The sequence below is a fragment of the Bufo bufo genome, chromosome 3, assembly GCF_905171765.1.
Source record: "Bufo bufo chromosome 3, aBufBuf1.1, whole genome shotgun sequence".
Taxonomy (NCBI): domain Eukaryota; kingdom Metazoa; phylum Chordata; class Amphibia; order Anura; family Bufonidae; genus Bufo; species Bufo bufo.
In genome coordinates, this window is record NC_053391.1 from 34,437,240 (window position 1) to 34,460,028 (window position 22,789).

The 22,789-nt window shown below is 45.0% G+C and overlaps 1 protein-coding gene across 9 annotated transcripts in view; it reads right to left on the reverse strand.

Annotated features, from left to right (window-relative positions):
- The window catches only part of LOC120994463 (interferon-induced GTP-binding protein Mx2-like), a 143,809-nt gene that overhangs the window by 25,039 nt on the left and 95,981 nt on the right, over positions 1-22,789 (reverse strand). For all 9 annotated transcript variants that reach the window (XM_040423057.1, XM_040423051.1, XM_040423053.1 and 6 more), the window contains 4 exons: positions 14,570-14,648; positions 14,087-14,209; positions 10,967-11,108; positions 10,154-10,312 (listed from right to left, as the gene is read on the reverse strand). In XM_040423057.1, coding sequence (XP_040278991.1) covers positions 10,154-10,312; positions 10,967-11,108; positions 14,087-14,209; positions 14,570-14,648 — 503 coding nt within the window. The remainder of the gene's footprint in view (positions 1-10,153; positions 10,313-10,966; positions 11,109-14,086; positions 14,210-14,569; positions 14,649-22,789) is intronic.

Sequence of the window (22,789 nt, forward strand, 5' to 3'; positions counted from 1 at the left end):
CTCTGTTCTGGATCTTGTAAGGGCTGCATGTTTTGCCATGCTGAGAGAATGCTCAGCATAACCTCGGTTAGCTAGACGGCTGGCAACATATTCCATTTCCCTGTCACATACCGCATCACTAGAACAATTTCGACGGGCACGTATAAATTCCCCGTTGGGTATATTATGTATAACGCGGCTAGGAGAGTGGTGTTGCCAGATGTCTCCTTACGGTAGGTGCAGGTGCTCACAGAAGACCTCTCAACTTCACCTAAAAGCATAAGGTCAAGAAACGGGATGCTAGAACAACTATGACTAAGTACAAAGCTGAGGTTACAAGTATTGCAATTGAGGTAATCTCCAAACAGCGGTACGGCCGTCACATCGCCTGACCATACAAACAGCAGGTCGTCGATATAGCGGCCGTACCAATGCATTCTGAATTGAAAGCAATCCGTTCAGTATGCATCACGATGTCTTCAGTTCAGTCCCTTTTACGGTATTTGGCCGGAGAAAGTACCGCAGTATGCTGCTGTATTTTCTCTGGCCAAAATTCCGGAACACTTGCTGGATTTCCGGAAAAACGGATCCAGTTTCCCGGTCTGCGCATGCGCAGCCCTTGAAAATCTGTGAGAAAGATAAATACCGGATCCGTTTTTCCGGATGACACCGGAGAGACGGATCCGGTATTGCAATGCATTTGTCAGACGGATCCGCATCCGGATCCGGAAACAAATGATATCCGTTTGCATACGGATTTCCGGATCCGGCAGGCAGTTCCGGCAACGGAACTGCCTGCCGGATCCTTCTAACGCTGAATTAGAACTCTTCGGTTTTCTGTAGATTTGAGGTGGGTGCCCTTCGCTGATGGGAAATCGGAGTCAGGCTGTTTTACCAGCACTCCGATCTCCCCTCGGCGGCAGGCCCCCACTCAATACATCTGAATATGCAATAACTTCTGATGAATATGTAGCTACAAGAAATAGTTCATCAATTTAATATAGAAGTATAGAATGAGGAAAATAAGAAAAAGAAAAAAAGAAAAATACACGAGAAAATAATTCATTACGAATAATGGGATATACAGTATATAGGGGTTAAAAGACACAGATAAAATATGAATAGCCAGGCATGTATCTATATTGAACTATGCCTCTATGATTTTACTTGCATTTACCATTTCCCAATTTTCATATATATATATATATTTTTTTTTCAGTTTTATGTATTTTTAATTATTTATTTTTTAATTTTTATATGTTAACTATATGTTATGAACATTGGTATAGGTGAATTATCACATACCCCCATTAAATGAAACTTTGAACAAGTTTGAACTAGGATATCCTTTGAAAAACAAAACCCACTTGTGAATATTGATTTACCCTACCAAGGAAATACGGTATATACTAGAAAAATAAGAACTAAAGTGGAGCGCACCACGGAGAACTTGGTCATAATCATATGAACTTAAAAAAAGCTTCCCAGCAGTCTAAATGGGACCCGCTGCATCACGTGGGACGCCGATGTTGAGTGAGTTACCCCGATCCAGACAGCGGGACTGCAGCACAGACATGAAGAGAGGTGGAGGTAAGTGGTAGCATCACCACGTGGGACGTCACTATCCACCAACAGTGAGTACATGAACTTTATGACTACTGAATCAATGAGGGGATGCTAACAATCTCCAGGCGGATGAAAGAAGTTGTGGACATAATACAAACGGCACTAATATTATTCAAACTTTCATCAACTAACAAAACTATATGTGCAAATAGCACATTTACACGATATTGCATATGTCAATACATATTGCATTATAATATACAAGAAGACAGCTGTACATAGCCAACTGCCATATTGCATATGTGACAACCCTATATAACGGCAGCAGTGATCTATACAGCCATATTGGATGTTGATGTAGAAAGGAGCATGTTGGTATTACTGATGTGTTTTAGTATCTTGTTTTAAATTTATTTTTATTTTTACTATATATATTTGAAGAAACTACAAATAAATTTTGGGGCAATAGTTTTGTCTTGCTTTTTAAGGAATGGATATTAAAAAGTATCTAAGGATAATCAAGTCTTAGAGTTATTCCAGGTGAAGAGTGCCTATCCATAACTATATAGAATTAAAGGGAACCTGTCACCAAGATTCACTGATAAACCAGGACCAATGTCTTGTAGGGCCAGCTCGGCTGAATGTAATGATACCTTTAACTAAGTGATCCACTGCTTTATTTTGGGAAAAGAGAACTTTTAATCCATATGCAAATGAGCAGATAGGTGCATTGAGGTTGCACACTTGCTCCTCCTGCTTCCTCTCCCAGCCCATCCATATCCTTCTTGATTGACAGGGTCAGGTTCTTGCAGAGGTGCACCTAGCCTTTCTGCTTCCTCAGGCGAAAAACAGAAACGGCGCCCAACTTTCGTAATCTAACTCCTTCCCTTTAGCCCATGGCCCCTCGGCTGACTCCCCTCTTGCCCCTACCTGGTGCTGCCTGAGGTGATCGCCTCACCTGGCCTCATTGGTGGTGCACCCCTGGGTTCCTGCATAGTCATCTTGCCTGGCTCTTCAAATCAAGAAGGAGAGAAAGGGTCTGGCAGAGGAAGCAGGAGGAGCAAAGGTGCACAAACTGGTTTGGGCCCACCCTTGGTGCACTTAACTGCTCATTTTCATATGGATTAAAAGTCCTTTTTTTCTCCAGAATGAAACAACGTGTATCATTACGTTCAGCAGAGCTGGGACTACAAGTAATTGGATTTGGGTCCGATTTGTCTGAATTAGGAGTCTGATTCGGACACAACTCGATCCTACCCAAACTGAACCTGCTTCAATCTCCCTTAAAACCTGTGAGTGACCGTCTGGAGTTACTGAGAAGTGAGCAGCTGCTGTCCCTGGCCCTGATTTCACCCTCTCCAGTTCTTACGACCACCACATGAACAACGCATGTCCTGCTGACGCTATTGTAACTGTATGATGGGAGCGGGGAATGAACGATTGCATGAATCCTACAAATTCCTCCTAAAAGCACCTCATGATAAGGCCTCACGCAGACGATAGACGTTTTTTGCCCCTGCAAATTGTGCGTCCGGAAAAAAAAAAACTGATGCGGCATCCGTTTTTTTGGGAGGATCCGTTTTTTTCCACAGATCCCTTGTAATAAATACCTATCCTTGTCCGTAAATGTGAAAAAAGTAGGACATGCACTATTTTTTTTGCTGAAGGGAAACACGGAAAATGGACGCGGAACACAAACGGATGAACTATCAGCATTTTTTTGCTGACCCATTGAAATGAATGGGTCCCCATCCTATCCGCAAAAAAAAAAAAACGGAACGGAGGCCGAGAAAAACAACTGTTGTGTGCATGAGGCCTAAATGTAACATAAAAAAGAAATCAAGTGAAATTCTTATAGACTTGCTATGTTGTTGACTGGCTCTCATTCCTGGTGGTTTACTCATCCTAAGTGCTTCTCTGGATTGACTTGACTTTGCGTATCTAAAAAGAACACTATGCTACGAAGAACTTTCTTCTGCACATGCGTGGCCCAGGCAATGTCCGTCATCCTATACGGCCCGGACCTCCTTCCATGGCTGTGCAGTGACATTGCCTGCTGGACTGAGTAGAAGAGTGCACGGCTGAGGATAATCCCCCGGCCTGTCTTCATCTACTCCTCCCAACGGGTCTGATTATATGACTGTATCGGCGATTGTCAAAATTTACTTTGGAGTCCAACCTTTTCTTTTCTATTTACGCCCTTGAGTTCAGGAGTGTACAGTATACTGTCTTGTTATTAAATTCAATAGGTGAGAAGTGGGAAAATGTTAGAACCACCCCTTGAGAGTAAATACAGTGCCTTGAAAAAGTATTCATACCTCTTGAACTTTTCCACATTTTTTCATGTTTCACCCTCAAACTTAGGCCTCCCGCACACGACCGTATGGCTTTTTCAGTATTTTGCGGTCCGTTTTTAACGGATCCTGTGTTCAGTTTTTTGTTTCTGTTGTGTTTCCGTTCCGTTTTGCTGTTCCATTTTTCCATTTGGTTTCCGTTTGTGATCCGTTTTTTGCGGATCGCAAATGGAAATGGAAGCATACAATAATGTCTAAACAGTAAGTACATAAAAAAATTAGGCTGGGCATAAAATTTTCAATAGACGGTTCCGCAAAAACGGAACGGATATGGAAGACATACGGATGCATTCCATATGCATTCGTTATTTTTTTTTTGCGGACCAATTGATTTGAATGGAGCCACGGAACGTGATTTGCGGGCAATAATAGGACATGTTCATACGGAGTACCTTCCGTTTTTTGGACGATCCATTAAAATGAATGGTTCCGTATACGGAACGCAAAAAACGGAATGGAAACGGGGAAAACAAATGTTCGTGTGCAGGAGGCCTTAATTGTATTTGATTGGGATTTTATGTGATAGACCAACACAGTAGCAAGTATGTGTGAAGTAAAAAGAAAATGACCCATGGTCTACAAAATTTTTATAAATAAAAATCTGGAAAGTGTGGCGTGCATTTGTATTCAGCCTCCCTTAGTCAATACTTTGTAGGACCACCTTTCCCTGCAATTACAGCTGCAAGTCTTTTGGGGTATGTCTACCAGCTTTGCACATGTAGAGGCTGAAATTTCGGCCCATTGTTCTTTGAAAAAAAGCTTCTTAACAGATTGTCAATGGGATTTAGGTCTGGACTGTGACTGGGCCATTCTAACACATGAAGATGCTTTGATCTAAACCATTCCATTGTAGCTCTGACTGTATGTTTATTGTCGTTGTCGTGCTGGAAGGTGAACCTCTCAAGTCTTTGGAGCCTCTAACAGGTTTTCCTCCAGTATTGCCCTGTATTTAGCTACATTCATCTTCCTATTAACTCTGATCAGTTTCCCTGTCCCTGAAGAAAAGCTTCCCCACAGCATGATGCTGACACCACCATGTTTTATGGTGGGAATTGTGTGATCAGGGCGATGTGCAGTGTTAGTTTTCCATTAAACATAGCGTTTTTAGGCCAAAAGGTTCAACTTTGGTCTCATCTCACCAAAGTGCCTTCTTCCACATGTTTGCTGTGGCTTGTGGCAAACTGCAAACGGGACTTCTTATGGCTTGCTTTCAAAAATGCTTTCTTTTTGCCACTCTTCTAAAAGGCCAGATTTGTGGAGTACATACAGTTGTGTTCAAAATTATTCAACCCCCATTGAAATTGAATGTTTTGGCCAGTTTGACATTGATTTTGATCATTTCAGTCATCTTGTTTACAATTAAATCAAAGAGGCCCTTGTAAGTCAGACAAATATAACATAACATTTATAATGAAATATCCACAAATGTCTTTTCTGTGCTCACATCATTATCAGTTTTATTCAACCCCCAAGTGACATTCAATCTTAGTACTTAGTACCACATCCTTTTCCAGTTATAACAGCTTTTAAACGTGAAGCATAGCTTGACACAAGTGTCTTGCAGCGATCTGCGGGTATCTTCGCCCATTCTTCATGGGCAAAAGCCTCCAGTTCAGTCACACTCTTAGGCTTGCGCGCTGCAACTGCTTTCTTTAAGTCCCACCAGAGGTTCTCAATCGGATTTAAGTCTGGTGACTGCGATGGCCACTTCAAAATGTTCCAGCCTTTAATCTGCAACCATGCTCTAGTGGACTTGGAGGTATGCTTGGGATCATTGTCCTGTTGAAAGGTCCAACGTCTCCCAAGCCTCAGGTTTGTGACGGACTGCATCACATTTTCATCCAATATCTCCTGGTACTGAAGAGAATTCATGGTACCTTGCACACGCTGAAGCTTCCCTGTACCTGTAGAAGCAAAACAGCCCCAAAGCATGATTGACCCCCCGCCATGCTTCACAGTAGGCAAGGTGTTCTTTTCTTCATAGGCCTTGTTCTTCCTCCTCCAAACATAGCGTTGATCCATGGGCCCAAACAGTTCTAATTTTGTTTCATCAGTCCACAGAACACTTTTGTGGTTTGTCCACATGACTTTGGGCATACTGCAGTCGACTCTTCTTATTGCATTTGGTTCTTTAAAAAGTCCTTGTAAGATTTCATTCTGAACACAATTACAAATGTACACTAAATTCCTTTACAGCATTGGGGGTTGAATAATTTTGAACACAACTGTAACTAATAGTTGTCCTGTGGACAGATTCTCCCACCTGAGATGTGGATCTCTGCAGCTCATCCAGTGTGACCATAGGCCTCTTAGCTGCTTCTCTAATTAGTGTTCTCCTTGCCTGTGCTGCATTTTAGGTAGACAGCCATGTCTTGGTACAGATGCAGCCAAGCTATACTTTAAGGTTAATGCTAGTGTTGTGCAAATCGAACTGTCTGAAGTGGACTTTGATCCGAATTTCCTGGAAAATTCGATTTGCCAGAAAGCTAAATTTCCTCGTGATAACGAATCGATTTTCCCTGAAATAGGGTAAAAAAAATTGAAGGTCCCGTGTGAAATCTCGTACGCAGTGATATATGACGTCATGAGATAACCAAGATAACATTGTGCCATATGTTATCAGAGTCAATTTTAGCTCGGCTGCATCTGTAGGTTTGCAGTTGTGCCATACTCCTTCCATTTTCGGATGATGGATTGAACAGTGCTCCTTGAGATGTTCAGAGCTTGGGATACCTTTTTATAAGCTTACCCTGCTTTACACTTCTCCATAACTTTATCTCTGACCTGTCTGACCTTGGTTTTTATGATGCTGTTTAATCACTAATGTTCTCTAACAAACCGTTGAGGCCTTCGATCAACAACTCTAGTTATCCTGAGAATAAATTACACACAGGTGGACTATTTGCTAATTAGGTGACTTCTGAAGGCAATTGGTCACATTTAGAGATAAGCAATTTTTTTTTAAATTCTATTCGCTGGTTCGGCGAATTACGTTAATAAACAGCTCTTTCTTGGCTGCTAAGAGCCTTTATAGTGGTGCCTTGTAGTAACACGCATAGGGAGTCTACTTTGGTAGTAAAATAATACTGTGAGTCCGTATGACACGCAGATGACAGGCATCTCTCTTAGAATCACTGCACACTTCACTTAATTGGGCAGTCACGGGACCAAAACTGACCAAATAAGTCAAGTATGAACTCAACCTTACAGATCGATCTTAGTGCCAAGAAGAAGTGCACTCCTTTTACACCGTCAGCAGCTGATTCCACATAGGTGTCTACAGAACCTGTTCTATTAAACGCGTATACAAGTAGAGCCCCCCGGACAGAGTCACTGATTAATTTGCCGTTCCTCTGATCCATCAGAACAATAACCCACAAAAAACGGATCCTGTCTGTTGAGCATCCGCCTTCGCTCGGTCAGCATTTGGTCAGTAATCTATCAGTATTGCTAATGCCAAAAAACAAAACAAGAGTGGATCTAAAATAGAGATGACACGTGAATGGAATATTTGCATGTCTTCTGTGTTTTGTACCCACTCCTGCTTTTGGCTTCCAAAACATAAGCCAATTCTGATGGGACCATACAGGCCTTACAGCTGCTACACAGACAGGACCCGTTAAGTGTCTCATTTTTCCTACCTTCTGACAGATCAGAAGAAAGGTCAAATAAATGATTATGTCAGCCAGGCCGAAAGGCAAAATAGTGGTCCAGTCATGAAGTGGGGAGGGTGGGAACAGCATGAGAAATCCAGAGTGGACCTATGACATAGTGGTGAGGTGGAAGCAGCATGAGGAGACCACAGAGTGGCCCAATGACAGAGTGTGGAGGTGGCGGCAGCATCAGGAGGCCACAGACTGGCACGATGACAAAAGATTGTGGAGGTGACAGCAGCATGAGGAGGCCACAGAGTAGCACGGTGATGAGATATTGTGGAGGTGGAAGCAGCATGAGGAGGCCACCGAGTGGCACAATAACCAAGTCTGGAGTTGGCAGCAGCATGAGGAGACCGCATAGTGGCCCAATGACAGAGTGTGGAGGTGGCAGTAGCAGCATCAGGAGGAGGCCACAGAGTGGCACAATGGCAGAGTCTTGAGGTGGCGACAGCAGCAGTATCAGGGGGAATCCACAGATTGGCAAGGTAACATAGTTTGGAGATGGGAGGAGCAGGATACCACAGAGTGGAAAGGTGACATAGTGTGGAGATGGCAGTAGCAGCAGCAGCATCAGGATACCACATATGTTGACGCCTCATATGTTGATGCAGGGCTGTGGTGCCAAAATTGGCACCCTGGCCACGCTTCACCTTCTGCCCACATATTATACATATGGCCATGTTAACCTCCTCCGGCGGCTTAACAAAAAACTGCCACACCGCCGAGTAGGTGATTTTTCCCCCAACAGTCCGCACTGACTGACTGCTACCGCCACTGCTTCCGTGAACCCCTGCACCACTACTTCCCAGGCAGGTAGGCTGCTGCGAAGCAGGTAGTCTACCCCAGGCACGTTTGGCTCCCGACCTCCCACTGCTGCCACCCTGCTGACTCCCAGCTATGCTTTCAACACATATAACCGCCGACGTAAACTGAGAATATATTTTTCTTTTTGCACAGCAATAGGCCACTAAATGCTTTCAACACATATAACCCCCGAGGTGAACTGAGAATATATTTTTCCTTTTGTACTGAAATAGGCCACTAAAAGCTTTCAACACAAATAACCGCCGAAGTAAACTGAGAATATATTTTTATTTTTCACTTTTCACGCTTTCACCACATATAACTGCAGAAGTGAAATGTGTATATATTTTTCCTTTTTGTACTGAAATAGGCCACTAAACTCTTTCTTCACATATAACTGCAGAAGTGAAATGTGTAAATATTTGTCTTTTTCCACAGATATAAGCCACAAAAGGCTTTTCAACATAGCACTTGCACCCCAATAACAAGAACAAAGCTGTATAATGGCTATTTGGATCCCCAAATAATGTTTCCCTGCACTTGTAAATCGATTTTTTTTCAGAATGAGGTTTTCAGTATAACTCATTCTAGCGCCTGCAATGTATGTCCTTGCACTCTGAAGGCTGGAAAATGTCTGAATCCAAGATGGCTGCGGGAATTTAGAGGGCTTACTAATAAGCCCCACTCTGGGCCTCAATCGCAAGAACAAGTCTGCACTCAGGGAACAGTTATTTTAAAACACTTTATTTAGTGCTCACAGTTTTTTACACATTAATAAAAGTTATATTTTAGCATTTGTCAATTGTCAATCTGGGTCAAGTTAGGTAATAAGCCCTAGTGGCTAATTGTAGGTTATTTATAGGGCTGTGACATCACAGGGCTGGCTGCTGATTGGTTGCATGCATTGCATTATGGGTCAGCCCGCCTTCCTAGAGTTCCTTGCCCCATGTTCTCACACTTGTAGCCGCCATTTTAGGAACAATTGCAATTCGTTACCACGAAGCGCGAGGAAATTCGTATTTGTTGCGAATCAAATTTTCCCTGAAATTCGGATCGAATTCCACTTTGTCTGGTTCAATTCGCTCATCTCTAGTCACATTAGATTTTACTTGGGGTATCAGAGTACAGGGAGATGAATACAAATGCACACTTTTCATATGATATATTTTTTTTAAAACAATGTATCTTTTTTTTCACTTGCTTTGTGTTGGTCTATCACAGTGATGGCTAACCACGGACCAGGGGTGTAACTATAGGGGGTGCAGAGGTAGCAGTAGCTACCAGGCCCAGGAGCCTGAGGGGCCCGAAGACCCTTGTACCACATAAGACACTGGTATTATAGAAAGTGCAAGAATTTGGCATGGGTGGTGCCCTTTACATTTTTGCTTCAGGCAGCACAAAGGCTATGTGCTTCCCTGCCCCTGGCCACAAGGGGGGCCCAAGCTAAACTCTTGCACCAGGGCCCATGAGCCTTTAGCTACGCCCCTGCCACTGACACTCCAGCTGTGGTGAAACTACGACTCCCAGCATGCTCCATTCATTTCTATGAAGTTCTGAGAACAGTCAAGCAAGTGCAGGATCTTAGGAGTTATAGCTTTCCCACAGCTGGAATGCCGGAGCTTAGTCTATCACATAAAATCCCAATAAAATACATTTAAGTTTGTAAATGTAGCATGAAAAAGTGTGAAAAAATACTTTTTCAAGGCACTGTATATCCATCTTTTATAGGTAAAGCGGGAAATAACTATCATTCCCAACCTAAAACGGTGCCCTACTTATCGGATCCATCCTTACCAGTGACCGATCGTAACAGACAGACAGCCGGCTCCTGAAATGTCATTATATGATTCCTTAAAATGTTCTCGAATTTCCTGTAGTTGATGAATCCCATGAGCTCGCGGCCCCGATACTGGTTCTCGTCTCCTCTTTTTCCATTTTTTAATTCTTTTACAACTAAAACATTAAGATTTTTTATTATTCCTAGAAATATCGGACGCAAGAATTGGAGATTTCAGTCTCATTTTAGAACATATCTTCACACGGGATGAGTGACTGGTGCATGGGGTGCTGTCGGCGAGGCCTTTGTTCAAAATTTCAACTAGGGAGAAGTGATGTTGGAAAAGGGCAGCAGATGTCATTGGACAGGGTTTACAAGCAAGATCCAGAGCACCTGCCAGGACTAGGACCACCCCAAGGTAACTTGCCGCCTAATTTGAATAACAGATTAACGTTCATTTTCATGGCAATAAGTAAGCTGAGATCCCCCACAAAGGTATGTGTTTACAGGTATCTGAGGCCCCTAACAAGCACTGGGATCTGTTTGGTAGGTACTGTAAAATTCACCTGACAGACTCCCTCTACACAATAAATTTCTGACTGATTTAGCCACCACTAGGGGGAGCGCTCTACATATAATTTTATACTAGTCCCATTGAAATCTTAGAGGGCAATATAAATGCTTTTGGCTCCCCCTAGTGGTGGCTACTAGCAGAAATAATGCATAAGTGTTCATAGGCTAAACAGACCTCTCCCACTTTGACACAAATGCCATTTGTTACAATGGATCAGTCTTTGGTAGCAACTGTTTATCTTATGTCTTGTACTTACATCCTGCACATGAATCCTGCATAGACTTTTCCCAGATGTTAAAAAGTCTTCGCAAATTTAAGAAAAGATTCAATTCTTGGCTGCTTCCTTCCTCATCTCCATTTATGACTTTGCTGATTCCTTCTGTAAATGCTTGGATTTTCTGATGGGAGGAAACAAAAGGTGCATGTTAAAAAATTAGATCAGTAAATCCCAACCTGGGGGTCCTAGACAGGGTCTCTTGCACGTGGGTTTTAATCCTGAATTTCCCAAAAAAGTTTGAATTCCAACAAAAACAATTTTTTGTGATTGGTTTTGGGAATTTTGGGGCTTGGTTAGGGTACTATTTCTCCTTATGGATGCGATCAGTGGCGTACATACAGGGGTCGCAGGGGTCGCACTTGCGACCGGGCCCGGCACTCCAGGGGGCCCGGCCGCCTGTGGACCTGCCCTGCAGTAGTACTGTGCCTGTATATCCCGGGCGGGCGGCCGGCCCGGGGCCCGCCCCCCAGTGTTGAGTTTCTATGCTGCCAGCCCTACCCTCCCTTGAGTCTCCTCCCCGGCCGCCTGTGGACCCGCCCTGCAGTAGTGCTGTGCCTGTATAACCCGGGCAGCGTCCGGCTGCAGAGCAGAGTGAGGAGGGGAGAGGGGGCGGGGCAATCACGGCAGTTCCCGATAGGCTCCGCCCACCTTCCAGGCGGGAAAGGCAGTGAGTGCAGAGCCAGTAGCCGGAGCAAGAATGAAGTCCAGACTCCAGGCAGAGAGTGATTCAAGCGACCCAGAGTGAGTGACAGTCTAAATCCCACCCTGTGTAATTAGGTGAGAGGAGGGGAGAGGGGGCCATTATATTAATAACAAAGAGGGGGACATTATATTAATAATAAATAGGGGGCCATTATATTAGTATTAATGTAATGGCCCCTCTTTATTATTAATGTACTGGCCCCCTCTTTATTATTAACCACCTCCGAACCCCTAACAGGTATATTAGACGCTGTTTTGATAACAGCGTCTAATATACCTGCTACCTGGTCCTCTGGTGGTCCCCTTTGTTTGGATCGACCACCAGAGGACACAGGTAGCTCAGTAAAGTAGCACCAAGCACCACTACACTACACTACACCCCCCCCCCCGTCACTTATTAACCCCTTATGAACCCCTGATCACCCCATATAGACTCCCTGATCACCCCCCTGTCATTGATCACCCCCCTGTCATTGATCACCCCCCTGTCATGCTGCATTCAGATGTCCGTATGATTTTTACGGATCCACTGATACATGGATCGGATCCGCAAAACACATACGGACATCTGAATGGAGCCTTATAGGGGGGTGATCAATGACAGGGGGGTGATCACCCCATATAGACTCCCTGATCACCCCCCTGTCATTGATCACCCCCCTATAAGGCTCCATTCAGACATTGTTTTGGCCCAAGTTAGCGGAAATGATTATTTTTTTTCTTACAAAGTCTCATATTCCACTAACTTGTGTCAAAAAATAAAATCTCACATGAACTCACCATACCCCTCACGGAATCCAAATGCGTAAATTTTTTTAGACATTTATATTCCAGACTTCTTCTCACGCTTTAGGGCCCCTAGAATGCCAGGGCAGTATAAATACCCCACATTTTAACCCATTTCAGAAAGAAGACACCCCCAGGTATTCCGTGAGGGGCATATTGAGTCCATGAAAGATTGAAATTTTTGTCCCAAGTTAGCGGAAAGGGAGACTTTGTGAGAAAAAAAAAAATATATCAATTTCCGCTAACTTGTGCCAAAAAAAAAAAAATTCTATGAACTCGCCATGCCCCTCATTGAATGCCCTGGCATTCTAGGGGCCCTTTTTTACAGATTTTACCATCTATCCATCTACTACATTATCTGTACTCAGAGTTATCACTGTGTTATCTGTGGTGTTACATAGGACTGCAGGTGACATCTACTACAGTATCTGTTAAAAGGGGTGTGCCTGGGGTAGGGGGGGGGGCGCAATTTTTGGCTTGCCCCGGGTGCTGGCAACCCACGCTACGCCACTGCCGGGGCCCGCCCCCCAGTGTTGAGTTTCCTTGCTGCCAGCCCTACCCTCCCTTGAGTCTCCTCCCCGGCAAGCGGTGCGGCGTGCTTGGACATGACGTTGAGATGCAGGGACAGGGAGAAGGCTATGAAGTAATGTATGTGCTATGAAGTAATGTATGTGCTATGAAGTAATGTATGTGCTATGAAGTAATGTATGTGCTATGAAGTAATGTTTATTTTTCTGTTCTCTTGGGGTGCAGCTCTTTTGTGTAGGCACTTCTATTGAGCTTCTAGTATATGCTTGGATGTAGCAGAGCTGGTTTTGTCATGGATTTCTTTTGCCTTCATATGGTAAAATATTTCATTGGCTATCAATGGCTTTATAACTAACTCTGCTATATTTCTGTAGCCTACAACCTCTGACTGCCCAGTTGGGCTGAAACTACTACACCCAACATGTTCTGGCAGTAATAGTAAATGGATATTGCTGCAATTCTGAGCTACTAGTCTATATAATACATATGAAGGCAAAAGAAATGCATGACAAAACCAGCTCTGCTACATAATGTATCAGAGCTGGTTTCACGTGGGAATACCGTGGGTTATACCGAATATCATCCTCTTGTATACAGTATAATATATATATATATATCACATACGCACACACATGCGCGGCGGCTGGTTGGGGAGGGGGCATCGACGGGGAGGGGGCCCCATGGATCAGTTCCGCATTGGGGCCCCATGGATTGTGTGTACGCCACTGGATGCGATCAAGCATGATATGTCTTAGGAGACTAGAGAGTGATATGTAAAAAATATTCAGGGTAATTGGAGCAGATTTAATTTTTACCTGAATCAAAACAGTTTTAAAAAAAAAAGTGGGCGAATCAGACCCAAAACTAATTTCAGATAGAAGGATACGAGATAGATAGATAGATAGATAGATAGATAAATAGATAGATAGATAGAATACAGGCTGGATGATAATCTAAAACTGCATTCAACTCTTATGCTGGTTGCTTCTGGAAACAGTCAACAATCATGTCAACTAACACATCCCTTCATCAGTTTCAAGACAACTCAGCTTATAGAAATCATGCATATCCTGCAATACTTACAGATAATAAATAGTGAATCTGTTCTTCCTTTGTGTCAGGGACCCCTCTGCCAATCTGGTTCAGGTGATTTTCTGCTTCCCGTAGTTTGATTTTGACCTGATAATCTATACCAGGTAACGTTCTCTATTGTGCAGAACAAAAAATATAAGTGAGAAGATGAGTCTGTGTCCTAGGAGGAGTCTTTCTTATTAGCCTCAGATCAGACCTGGCAGTAAGGCACCTGGCTGCAGCAGTAGCCCTCCCTCACCACCCTGTCTACAATAGGAGACCAGGAATGCTTTGCATTACCCATTCAACAAAGTCCCTTAGTCACCATTGTGCTCTGGTATCTTTACAAGACAGAAAATCCTGCACACTAATAAACAACAGGGCAAGTTTTTCAATTTTTTTTCCCCCTAGATTAAGTTTTCCTGTCGAAAGAAAAAACAGATCTTGCCTGTACAGATAATAATTTAGTCCTAATTATTGCACACTGTTACTTACTGCAATGTGATTCACAAGTTCTTTGGAGAGTTTTTCGGCCAGGCAGGGGATGGTAGCATTTCCTTTTCTCAAAAAAACACTAAAAGTTAACAAAATATACATTTTTAAGAATATTTATAGTTTTTTTTTCCCATGTCACTATGTATATTTTTTTAAAAGTACCTGCAGGTTTTGCACAGACCAATAAGCCTAATAATAATGAGAATAACTGAGACTTCCTGTTCCAGCAGACATATCATTATCATCACAGGCAGGATTCCAATGACAATTAATATAAATACACATACAGTACAGACCAAAAGTTTGGACACACCTTCTCATTCAAAGAGTTTTCTTTATTTTCATGACTATGAAGGCATCAAAACTATGAATTAACATATGTGGAATTATATACATAACAAACAAGTGTGAAACAACTGAAAATATGTCACATTCTAGGTTCTCCAAAGTAGCCACCTTTTGCTTTGATTACTGCTTTGCTCCCTCTTGGCATTCTCTTGATGAGCTTCAAGAGGTAGTCCCCTGAAATGGTCTTCCAACAGTCTTGAAGGAGTTCCCAGAGATGCTTAGCACTTGTTGGCCCTTTTGACCCCAAACCATCTCGATTGGGTTCAGGTCCGGTGACTGTGGAGGCCAGGTCATCTGGCGCAGCACCCCATCACTCTCCTTCATGGTCAAATAGCCCTTACTTTCAAAGTTTTCCCAATTTTTCGGCTGACTGACTGACCTTCATTTCTTAAAATAATGATGGCCACTCGTTTTTCTTTACTTAGCTGCTTTTTTCTTGCCATAATAGTAACATAGTAACATAGTACATAAGGCCGAAAAAAGCCCTCTGTCCATCCAGTTCGGCCTGTTATCCTGCAAGTTGATCCAGAGGAGGCAAAAAACCCTGTGAGGTAGAAGCCAATTTTCTCCACTTTAGGGGAATAAAAAATTCCTTCCCGACTCCAATCAGTCAATCAGATAACTCCCTGGATCAACGACCCCTCTCTAGTAGCTATAGCCTGTAATATTATTACGCTCCAGAAACACATCCAGGCCCCTCTTGAATTCCTTTATTGTACTCACCATCACCACCTCCTCAGGCAGAGAGCTCCATAGTCTCACTGCTCTTACCGTAAAGAATCCTTTTCTATGTTTGTGTACAAACCTTCTTTCCTCCAGACGCAGAGGATGTCCCCTCGTCACAGTCCTTGGGATAAATAGCTGATGGGATAGATCTCTGTACTGACCCCTGATATATTTATACATAGTAATTAGATCTCCCCTCAGTCGTCTTTTTTCTAAAGTGAATAACCCTAATTTTGATAATCTTTCAGGGTACTGTAGTTGCCCCATTCCAGTTATTACTTTAGTTGCCCTCCTCTGGACCCTCTCCAGCTCTGCTATGTCTGCCTTGTTTACAGGAGCCCAGAACTGTACACAGTACTCCATGTGTGGTCTGACTAGTGATTTGTAAAGTAGTAAGAATATGTTCTCATCACGGGCATCTATGCCCCTTCTGATGCAACCCATTATCTTATTGGCCTTGGCAGCAGCTGCCTGACACTGGTTTTTGCTGCTTAGTTTGCTGTTTATTAAAATTCCTAGATCCTTTTCCATGTCAGTGTTACCGAGTGTTTTACCATTTAGTATGTACGGGTGACTTGCATTTTTCCTTCCCATGTGCATAACCTTACATTTGTCAGTGTTAAACCTCATCTGCCACTTATCTGCCCAAGCCTCCAATCTATCCAGATCCATCTGTAGTAGTATACTGTCCTCTTCAGTGTTAATTACTTTACACAGTTTAGTGTCATCTGCGAAAATTGATACTTTATTATGCAAGCCTTCTACAAGATCATTAATAAATATATTGAAGAGAATAGGGCCCAATACTGACCCCTGAGGTACCCCACTAGTGACAGTGACCCAATCTGAGTGTGTACCGTTAATACCCACCCTCTGTTTTCTATCATTGAGCCAGTTACTTACCCACTTACAGACATTTTCTCCCAGTCCGAGCATTCTCATTTTATATACTAACCTTTTATGTGGTACAGTGTCAAATGCTTTGGAGAAGTCCAGATACACGACATCCATTGATTCGCCGCTGTCAAGTCTAGAACTTACCTCCTCATAGAAACTGATTAAATTAGTCTGACATGACCGATCCCTCACGAAGCCATGCTGATATGGCGTTATTTGCTTATTTCCGTTGAGATGCTCTAAGATAGCATCTCTCAGAAAACCTTCAAACAGTTTACCCACAACAGATGTTAAACTTACCGGCCTATAGTTTCCAGGCTCTGTTTATGGACCCTTTTTGAATATTGGCACCACATTTGCCACGCGCCAATCCTGTGGGGCATTCCCTGTCAGTACAGAGTCCGCAAATATCAGAAATAAGGGTCTGGCTATGACATTACTTAATTCCTTTAGGATACGGGGGTGTATGCCATCCGGTCCTGGCGATTTGTCTATTTTAATCTTTTTAAGACGCCTCTGTACTTCTTCCTGGGTCAGACAGGACACTTTTAATGGGGAATTTATTTTTGCATTCTGCATGTCATCTGACAATTTATTTTCTTCAGTGAATACATTGGAGAAAAAAATATTTAACAGCTTTGCTTTCTCCTCATCGCTCTCTGTGACTCCCCCCTCATTACTCTTTAAAGGGCCAACACCTTCAGATTTATACTTTTTAACATTTATATAACTGAAGAACATTTTAGGGTTAGTTTTGCTCTCTTTGGCAATTAATCTCTCGGTCTCTAGTTTGGCCGCTTTTATTTGTTTTTTACATGTTCTATTTTTTTCCTTATAGTTTTTCAGTGCTTCCGTGCCACCCTCCTGTTTTAGTGTTTTATATGCTTTCTTTTTGTCATTTATTGCTTTCTTTACAGTTCTATTTATCCACATTGGTTTCTTTTTGTTCCTTAACCTTTTATTACCATACGGTATGTACCTCTCACAATGAGATTTTAGGATGTTTTTAAAGATATCCCATTTTGTGGCTGTATTTGTGAGGACTTTGTCCCAGTTAGTTTGGCCTATGGCCTCTCTTAGTTTGCTAAATTTAGCTTTTTTGAAGTTTGGTATTTTTGTTCCTCCCTGTAGAAATGTTCGTTTGAATGACAATTGGAAGGTTATTACTTTATGGTCACTATTTCCCAGGTGTCCCCCAACCTGCACGTCTGTTGTTCTGTCAGGTCTATTGGTTAATACTAAGTCCAGTATGGCCGTCCCTCTAGTCGGGTCCTGAACCAGTTGGGAGAGGTAATTGTCTTTGGTTATTGCCAAGAACCTGTTTCCCTTATGAGATATACAAGTTTCAGTTTCCCAGTCTATATCTGGGTAGTTGAAGTCCCCCATAATAACCACCTCATTATGATTTGCTGCCTTGTCTATCTCGTTAGTAGTAGATTTTCTGTGGACTCCGGTATATTAGGTGGTTTATAGTAAACTCCTATTAGTAATTTATTGTTGTTTTTAGCTCCATGTATCTCTACCCACAGTGACTCCACATGTTCATGTCCCTCACTTATATCTTCTCGGACTGTGGGCTTTAGACAGGACTTTATATAAAAGCAGACCCCTCCCCCTCTCCGGTTTTGACGATCCTTTCTAAACAGACTGTAACCTTGTACATTAACTGCCCAGTCATAGTTATCCTCCAGCCATGTCTCAGTTATTCCCACTGTCATAGCTACCATCCAGCCATGTCTCAGTTATTCCCACTGTCATAGCCATCATCCAGCCATGTCTCAGTTATTCCCACTGTCATAGTTACCATCCAGCCATGTCTCAGTTATTCCCACTGTCATAGCTATCATCCAGCCATGTCTCAGTTATTCCCACTATGTCATAGTTACCATCCAGCCATGTCTCAGTTATTCCCACTGTCATAGCCATCATCCAGCCATGTCTCAGTTATTCCCACTGTCATAGTTACCATCCAGCCATGTCTCAGTTATTCCCACTGTCATAGCTATCATCCAGCCATGTCTCAGTTATTCCCACTATGTCATAGTCTTCCTCACACATCACTAATTCCAGTTCACCAGTTTTATTAGTCAGGCTTCTGGCATTAGTATACATACTGTGGGGATCCGCTCTGGTAGGCAGTGGTAGCGAGTGCAGTATAGAGGCAACACAGACCGGTCTTGGTGTAAAACACAATGCTTTGTTTATTCACACGGTGCATATTTGTGAAAGACGGTGCAGTTCATAGGGAGGGTGGTCACACACAGCAAAATAATAGTTCAAACACAGCAAGTCCCTGCTGCAGGCTACTTGAGGCCTGTTTCAGTCACATAAAGCAAAGTCTATTTAAAGCCAGGAGTAATGTCACCTTTTCTCCTTGGTGAAGTAAGTCCATCGGTCCGGCTCCTAGCCACAGGACATGGATCCCTTCTGGATTCAGCTGCGGGTCCCTGCACACTCCTTTACAGGCCTCAGCACGCAGCCCAGCTCACCTCCACTCCTCACTCTCACAGCCAGAGAACACAGAAGCTCCACACTGTGCACCACACCCTTGTTGCTGGTCAGGTTTTAACCCTTCCCTGCAAAACCTGGCCTGGACCGTGGGGAGACAGGCACCCGCCCGCATATCTGCCTGCTCCCAATAAGAGCCGGCCCGGATCCGTTGTTAACAGCGTAACCGCTGCAAAATGCACTTTTCCGGCTCTTACTCCAGCGGGGCCAGGACCCCCGCTGGCACGTACCTCCCGTTTACGACCACCCCAGGTACTCTCCTACATATCCCCCCCCTTTGTTCAACCCTGAAGGGTTGCACACCCTGTTCAATCCTGAGAGGTTGGACACACGTACAACAGTGTACCCGGGACAGGGCATCGGCATTCCCCTGTAAGCGCCCTGCCCTGTGTTCGACACTGAACTTAAAATTCTGGAGGGATAAGAACCATCTGGTGACCCGGGCACTCCCCTCCTTGGCCCGGCTCATCCACTGGTGTTCCTCCCCACTGATTTCCTGAGAGAGTACTGCCCCTAGGCCCACTCCAGAGGCGTCCATCTGAACGACAAATTCCCGTGTGAAGTCTGGTGTCACCAAAACCGGGGACCCACACAGAGCCGACTTCAAACGGGAGAACGCCTCTTCCGCCTGCTCATCCCAGCGGACCATCACAGTCTTCCTCCCCTTTAAAAGTCTTGTCAATGGGGCCGCCACTGTGGCAAAGTTGGGGATAAAGCGCCTGTAATATCCTATCATCCCTAGGAACGAACGTACTTGCTTGGTGGTAAGAGGTCTGGGCCAGCTCTTGATCGCCTCAACCTTGTCTACCTGGGGTTTGACAACTCCCCGCCCAATCACGTATCCCAGGTACCGGACCTCCTCGAACCCGATCAAACACTTTTTTGGGTTGGCCGTCAGTCCGGCTTTTCTAAGTGAATCGACTACGGCCTGTACCTTGGGCAGGTGACTCTCCCAGTCCTGGCTAAACACGATGATGTCGTCCAGATATGCCGAAGCATATGGACGATGGGGCCGTAGGATGACGTCCATCAATCGCTGGAAGGTGGCTGGAGCGCCATGTAGGCCAAAGGGCAAAACTTGGTACTGAAATAACCCCTCGGGGGTGACAAAGGCAGTCTTCTCCTTTGCCGCCTCCGTGAGAGGCACCTGCCAATATCCTTTTGTGAGGTCGAGGACGGAGAAATAGCGAGCTTTCCCTAGCCGTTCTATGAGCTCGTCTACGGCATGGGGTAGGCATCGAATTTCGACACTTCGTTGAGCTTTCTAAAGTCATTGCAGAAGCGCAGAGTACCGTCAGGTTTTGGGATGAGGACTATGGGGCTGGCCCACTCGGTCCTTGACTCCTCAATCACCCCTAACCTCAACATCGACCTTACTTCTTCTGAAATGGCCTGTCGCCGGGCCTCCGGTACACGATACGGCTTTAACCGTACCCTGACGTGGGGCTCGGTGACGATGTCATGTCGGACTACCGAAGTTCGACCAGGAAGCTCAGAGAACACGTCCCTATTTCGACTCACCAACTCTTTGGCTTCCTGAGCTTGTCTGGTCGACAGACCACCCGCTATCTTTACCGCGGAGGTGCCCTCCGGGACCTCGGGTGGAGCTGGGATCTTCACCGCAGACAAGACAGTGCTTGGGCCGTCCCCAATGAGACACTCCCTATCTCTCCACGATTTCAGTAAATTTACATGATATACCTGTTCTGGCTTCCGCCGGCCTGGCTGGGATATCTTGTAATTCACTGGCCCTACCTTCTCTTTCACCTCGTAGGGACCTTGCCACCGTGCCAAAAACTTACTGTCAATGGTGGGGACTAGCACCAGTACCCGGTCACCTGGGTTAAATGTCCGGACCTGGGCACTCCGGTTGTATACCCGGCTCTGTGCCAGTTGGGCGGCCTCCATGTGTTCCCGGACAATTGGTAGGACTGTCTCGATACGGTCCTGCATCTTTTCTATATGCTCTATAATACTCTTGTGTGGGGTGGGCTGTTGCTCCCACGCCTCTTTAGCGATGTCCAGAAACCCTCTTGGCCGTCGACCGTACAATAGCTCGAAGGGCGAGAATCCCGTAGAGGCCTGGGGCACTTCTCGCACTGCGAACAATACGTACGGCAGCAACAAGTCCCAATCCTTTCCGTCTTTGGCTACGGTTCTTTTAAGCATAGTTTTTAGGGTTTTGTTAAAGCGCTCCACTAGTCCGTCGGTTTGAGGATGGTATACGGACGTGTGTAACCGTTTAACCCCTAAAAGCTTGCAGAGCTCCCTCGTCACCTTAGACATGAAGGGTGTCCCCTGGTCGGTCAGGATCTCTTTTGGAATCCCCACTCTTGCGAACATGCCCATGAGTTCTTTAGCTATGAGCTTAGCTGAAGTATGACGTAGTGGGATCGCTTCAGGATATCTGGTGGCATAGTCTAAGACCACCAAGATATGCTGGTGCCCTCTGGCCGACTTGTTTATGGGGCCTACCAGATCCATCCCTATTCTTTCGAAGGGGACCTCAATGATGGGCATGGGTACTAGGGGACTGCGATAGTGGGGCTGGGGGCTCGTCATCTGACACACTGGACAGGATTGGCAAAACCTTTTGACCTCCTCATAAACCCCGGGCCAATAGAACCTTTGCAGAATCCGCTCTTGGGTTTTTTTTACGCCCAAATGTCCTCCCAGCACGTGGGAGTGGGCCAAGTCCAGTACCACACGGCGGTATGGCTGGGGTACCACCAGCTGCTCCACTACCTCGTGCTGCACTTTGTCCACCCTATACAGCAGGTCCTGGTTAAAAGCCAAATGGGGAAACACCGAGTCGGCCCCTGGGTGCTGAGCCACCCCATTTACCACTGTCACCCCTTCCCTCGCCCGCAATAATGTCGGATCCTGGAGCTGGGCGGTCCCGAACGTGTCACGGGATACCTCCAGGTCCGGTATGGACGGGGTTTCCACGGATTCGCCTGCCAACACCTCTAGGGGAAACCTATCGGGATGACACTCTACAGATGATGTGGTGACCCCTACGGCTGGTATCCCCGCATCGGGATCCTCGGGCACTGGGCCAGATTGTCGTCTGTCCCTAAGGGAAGGCATATCGCTCTTCCATAGAGTCCAGAATAAAGGAAAATCCCTTCCCAGTATGGCGGCATAAGGGATTTGGCGTCCCACTCCGACGACATGCTGCACCTCTTTGCCCAACACGGACACGGTAACCCTGGCAGTGGGGTACTCCCGGTGATCCCCATGGATACAGACAATGGACAGGGTTTGCTTCTCTGGGAGTGTCTCAGACACTAAGGACTCATGCACTAGGGTTACCAGGCTCCCAGAGTCCAGCAAAGCATTAATCGGATGCCCATCGACCAAGACTTGGCACAGAGGTGGCATATCTGCGTCCGGCCAGGCATCTGCGGTACATACAGGCCGGGCAAAGAAAGAGGACCGGCGAGCGAACCCGCAGTCCATGGGTTCAGGTGTTTGAGGACAGTTCGCTGCCCTATGTCCCAGGCCGTGGCAGTGCCAACATTGAATCCCCGTGGTCCCTTCCCGGTCTCTCTTCCCTGGAGTAGGACTAGCCTTCCCCCCAGCCTTTGTGGTTGGGACCCTTTTCCCGGATCCCTAGCCTGAGAGGGAGCCTGACGGGATTCCCGTACCTGCGTTGAGTCCCGCACCAAGTCCTGGGTCGCCACATACCTCTCGACTAGGCTTACTAACTGATCCAGGTTGCCGGGGTCTCCCTGACCA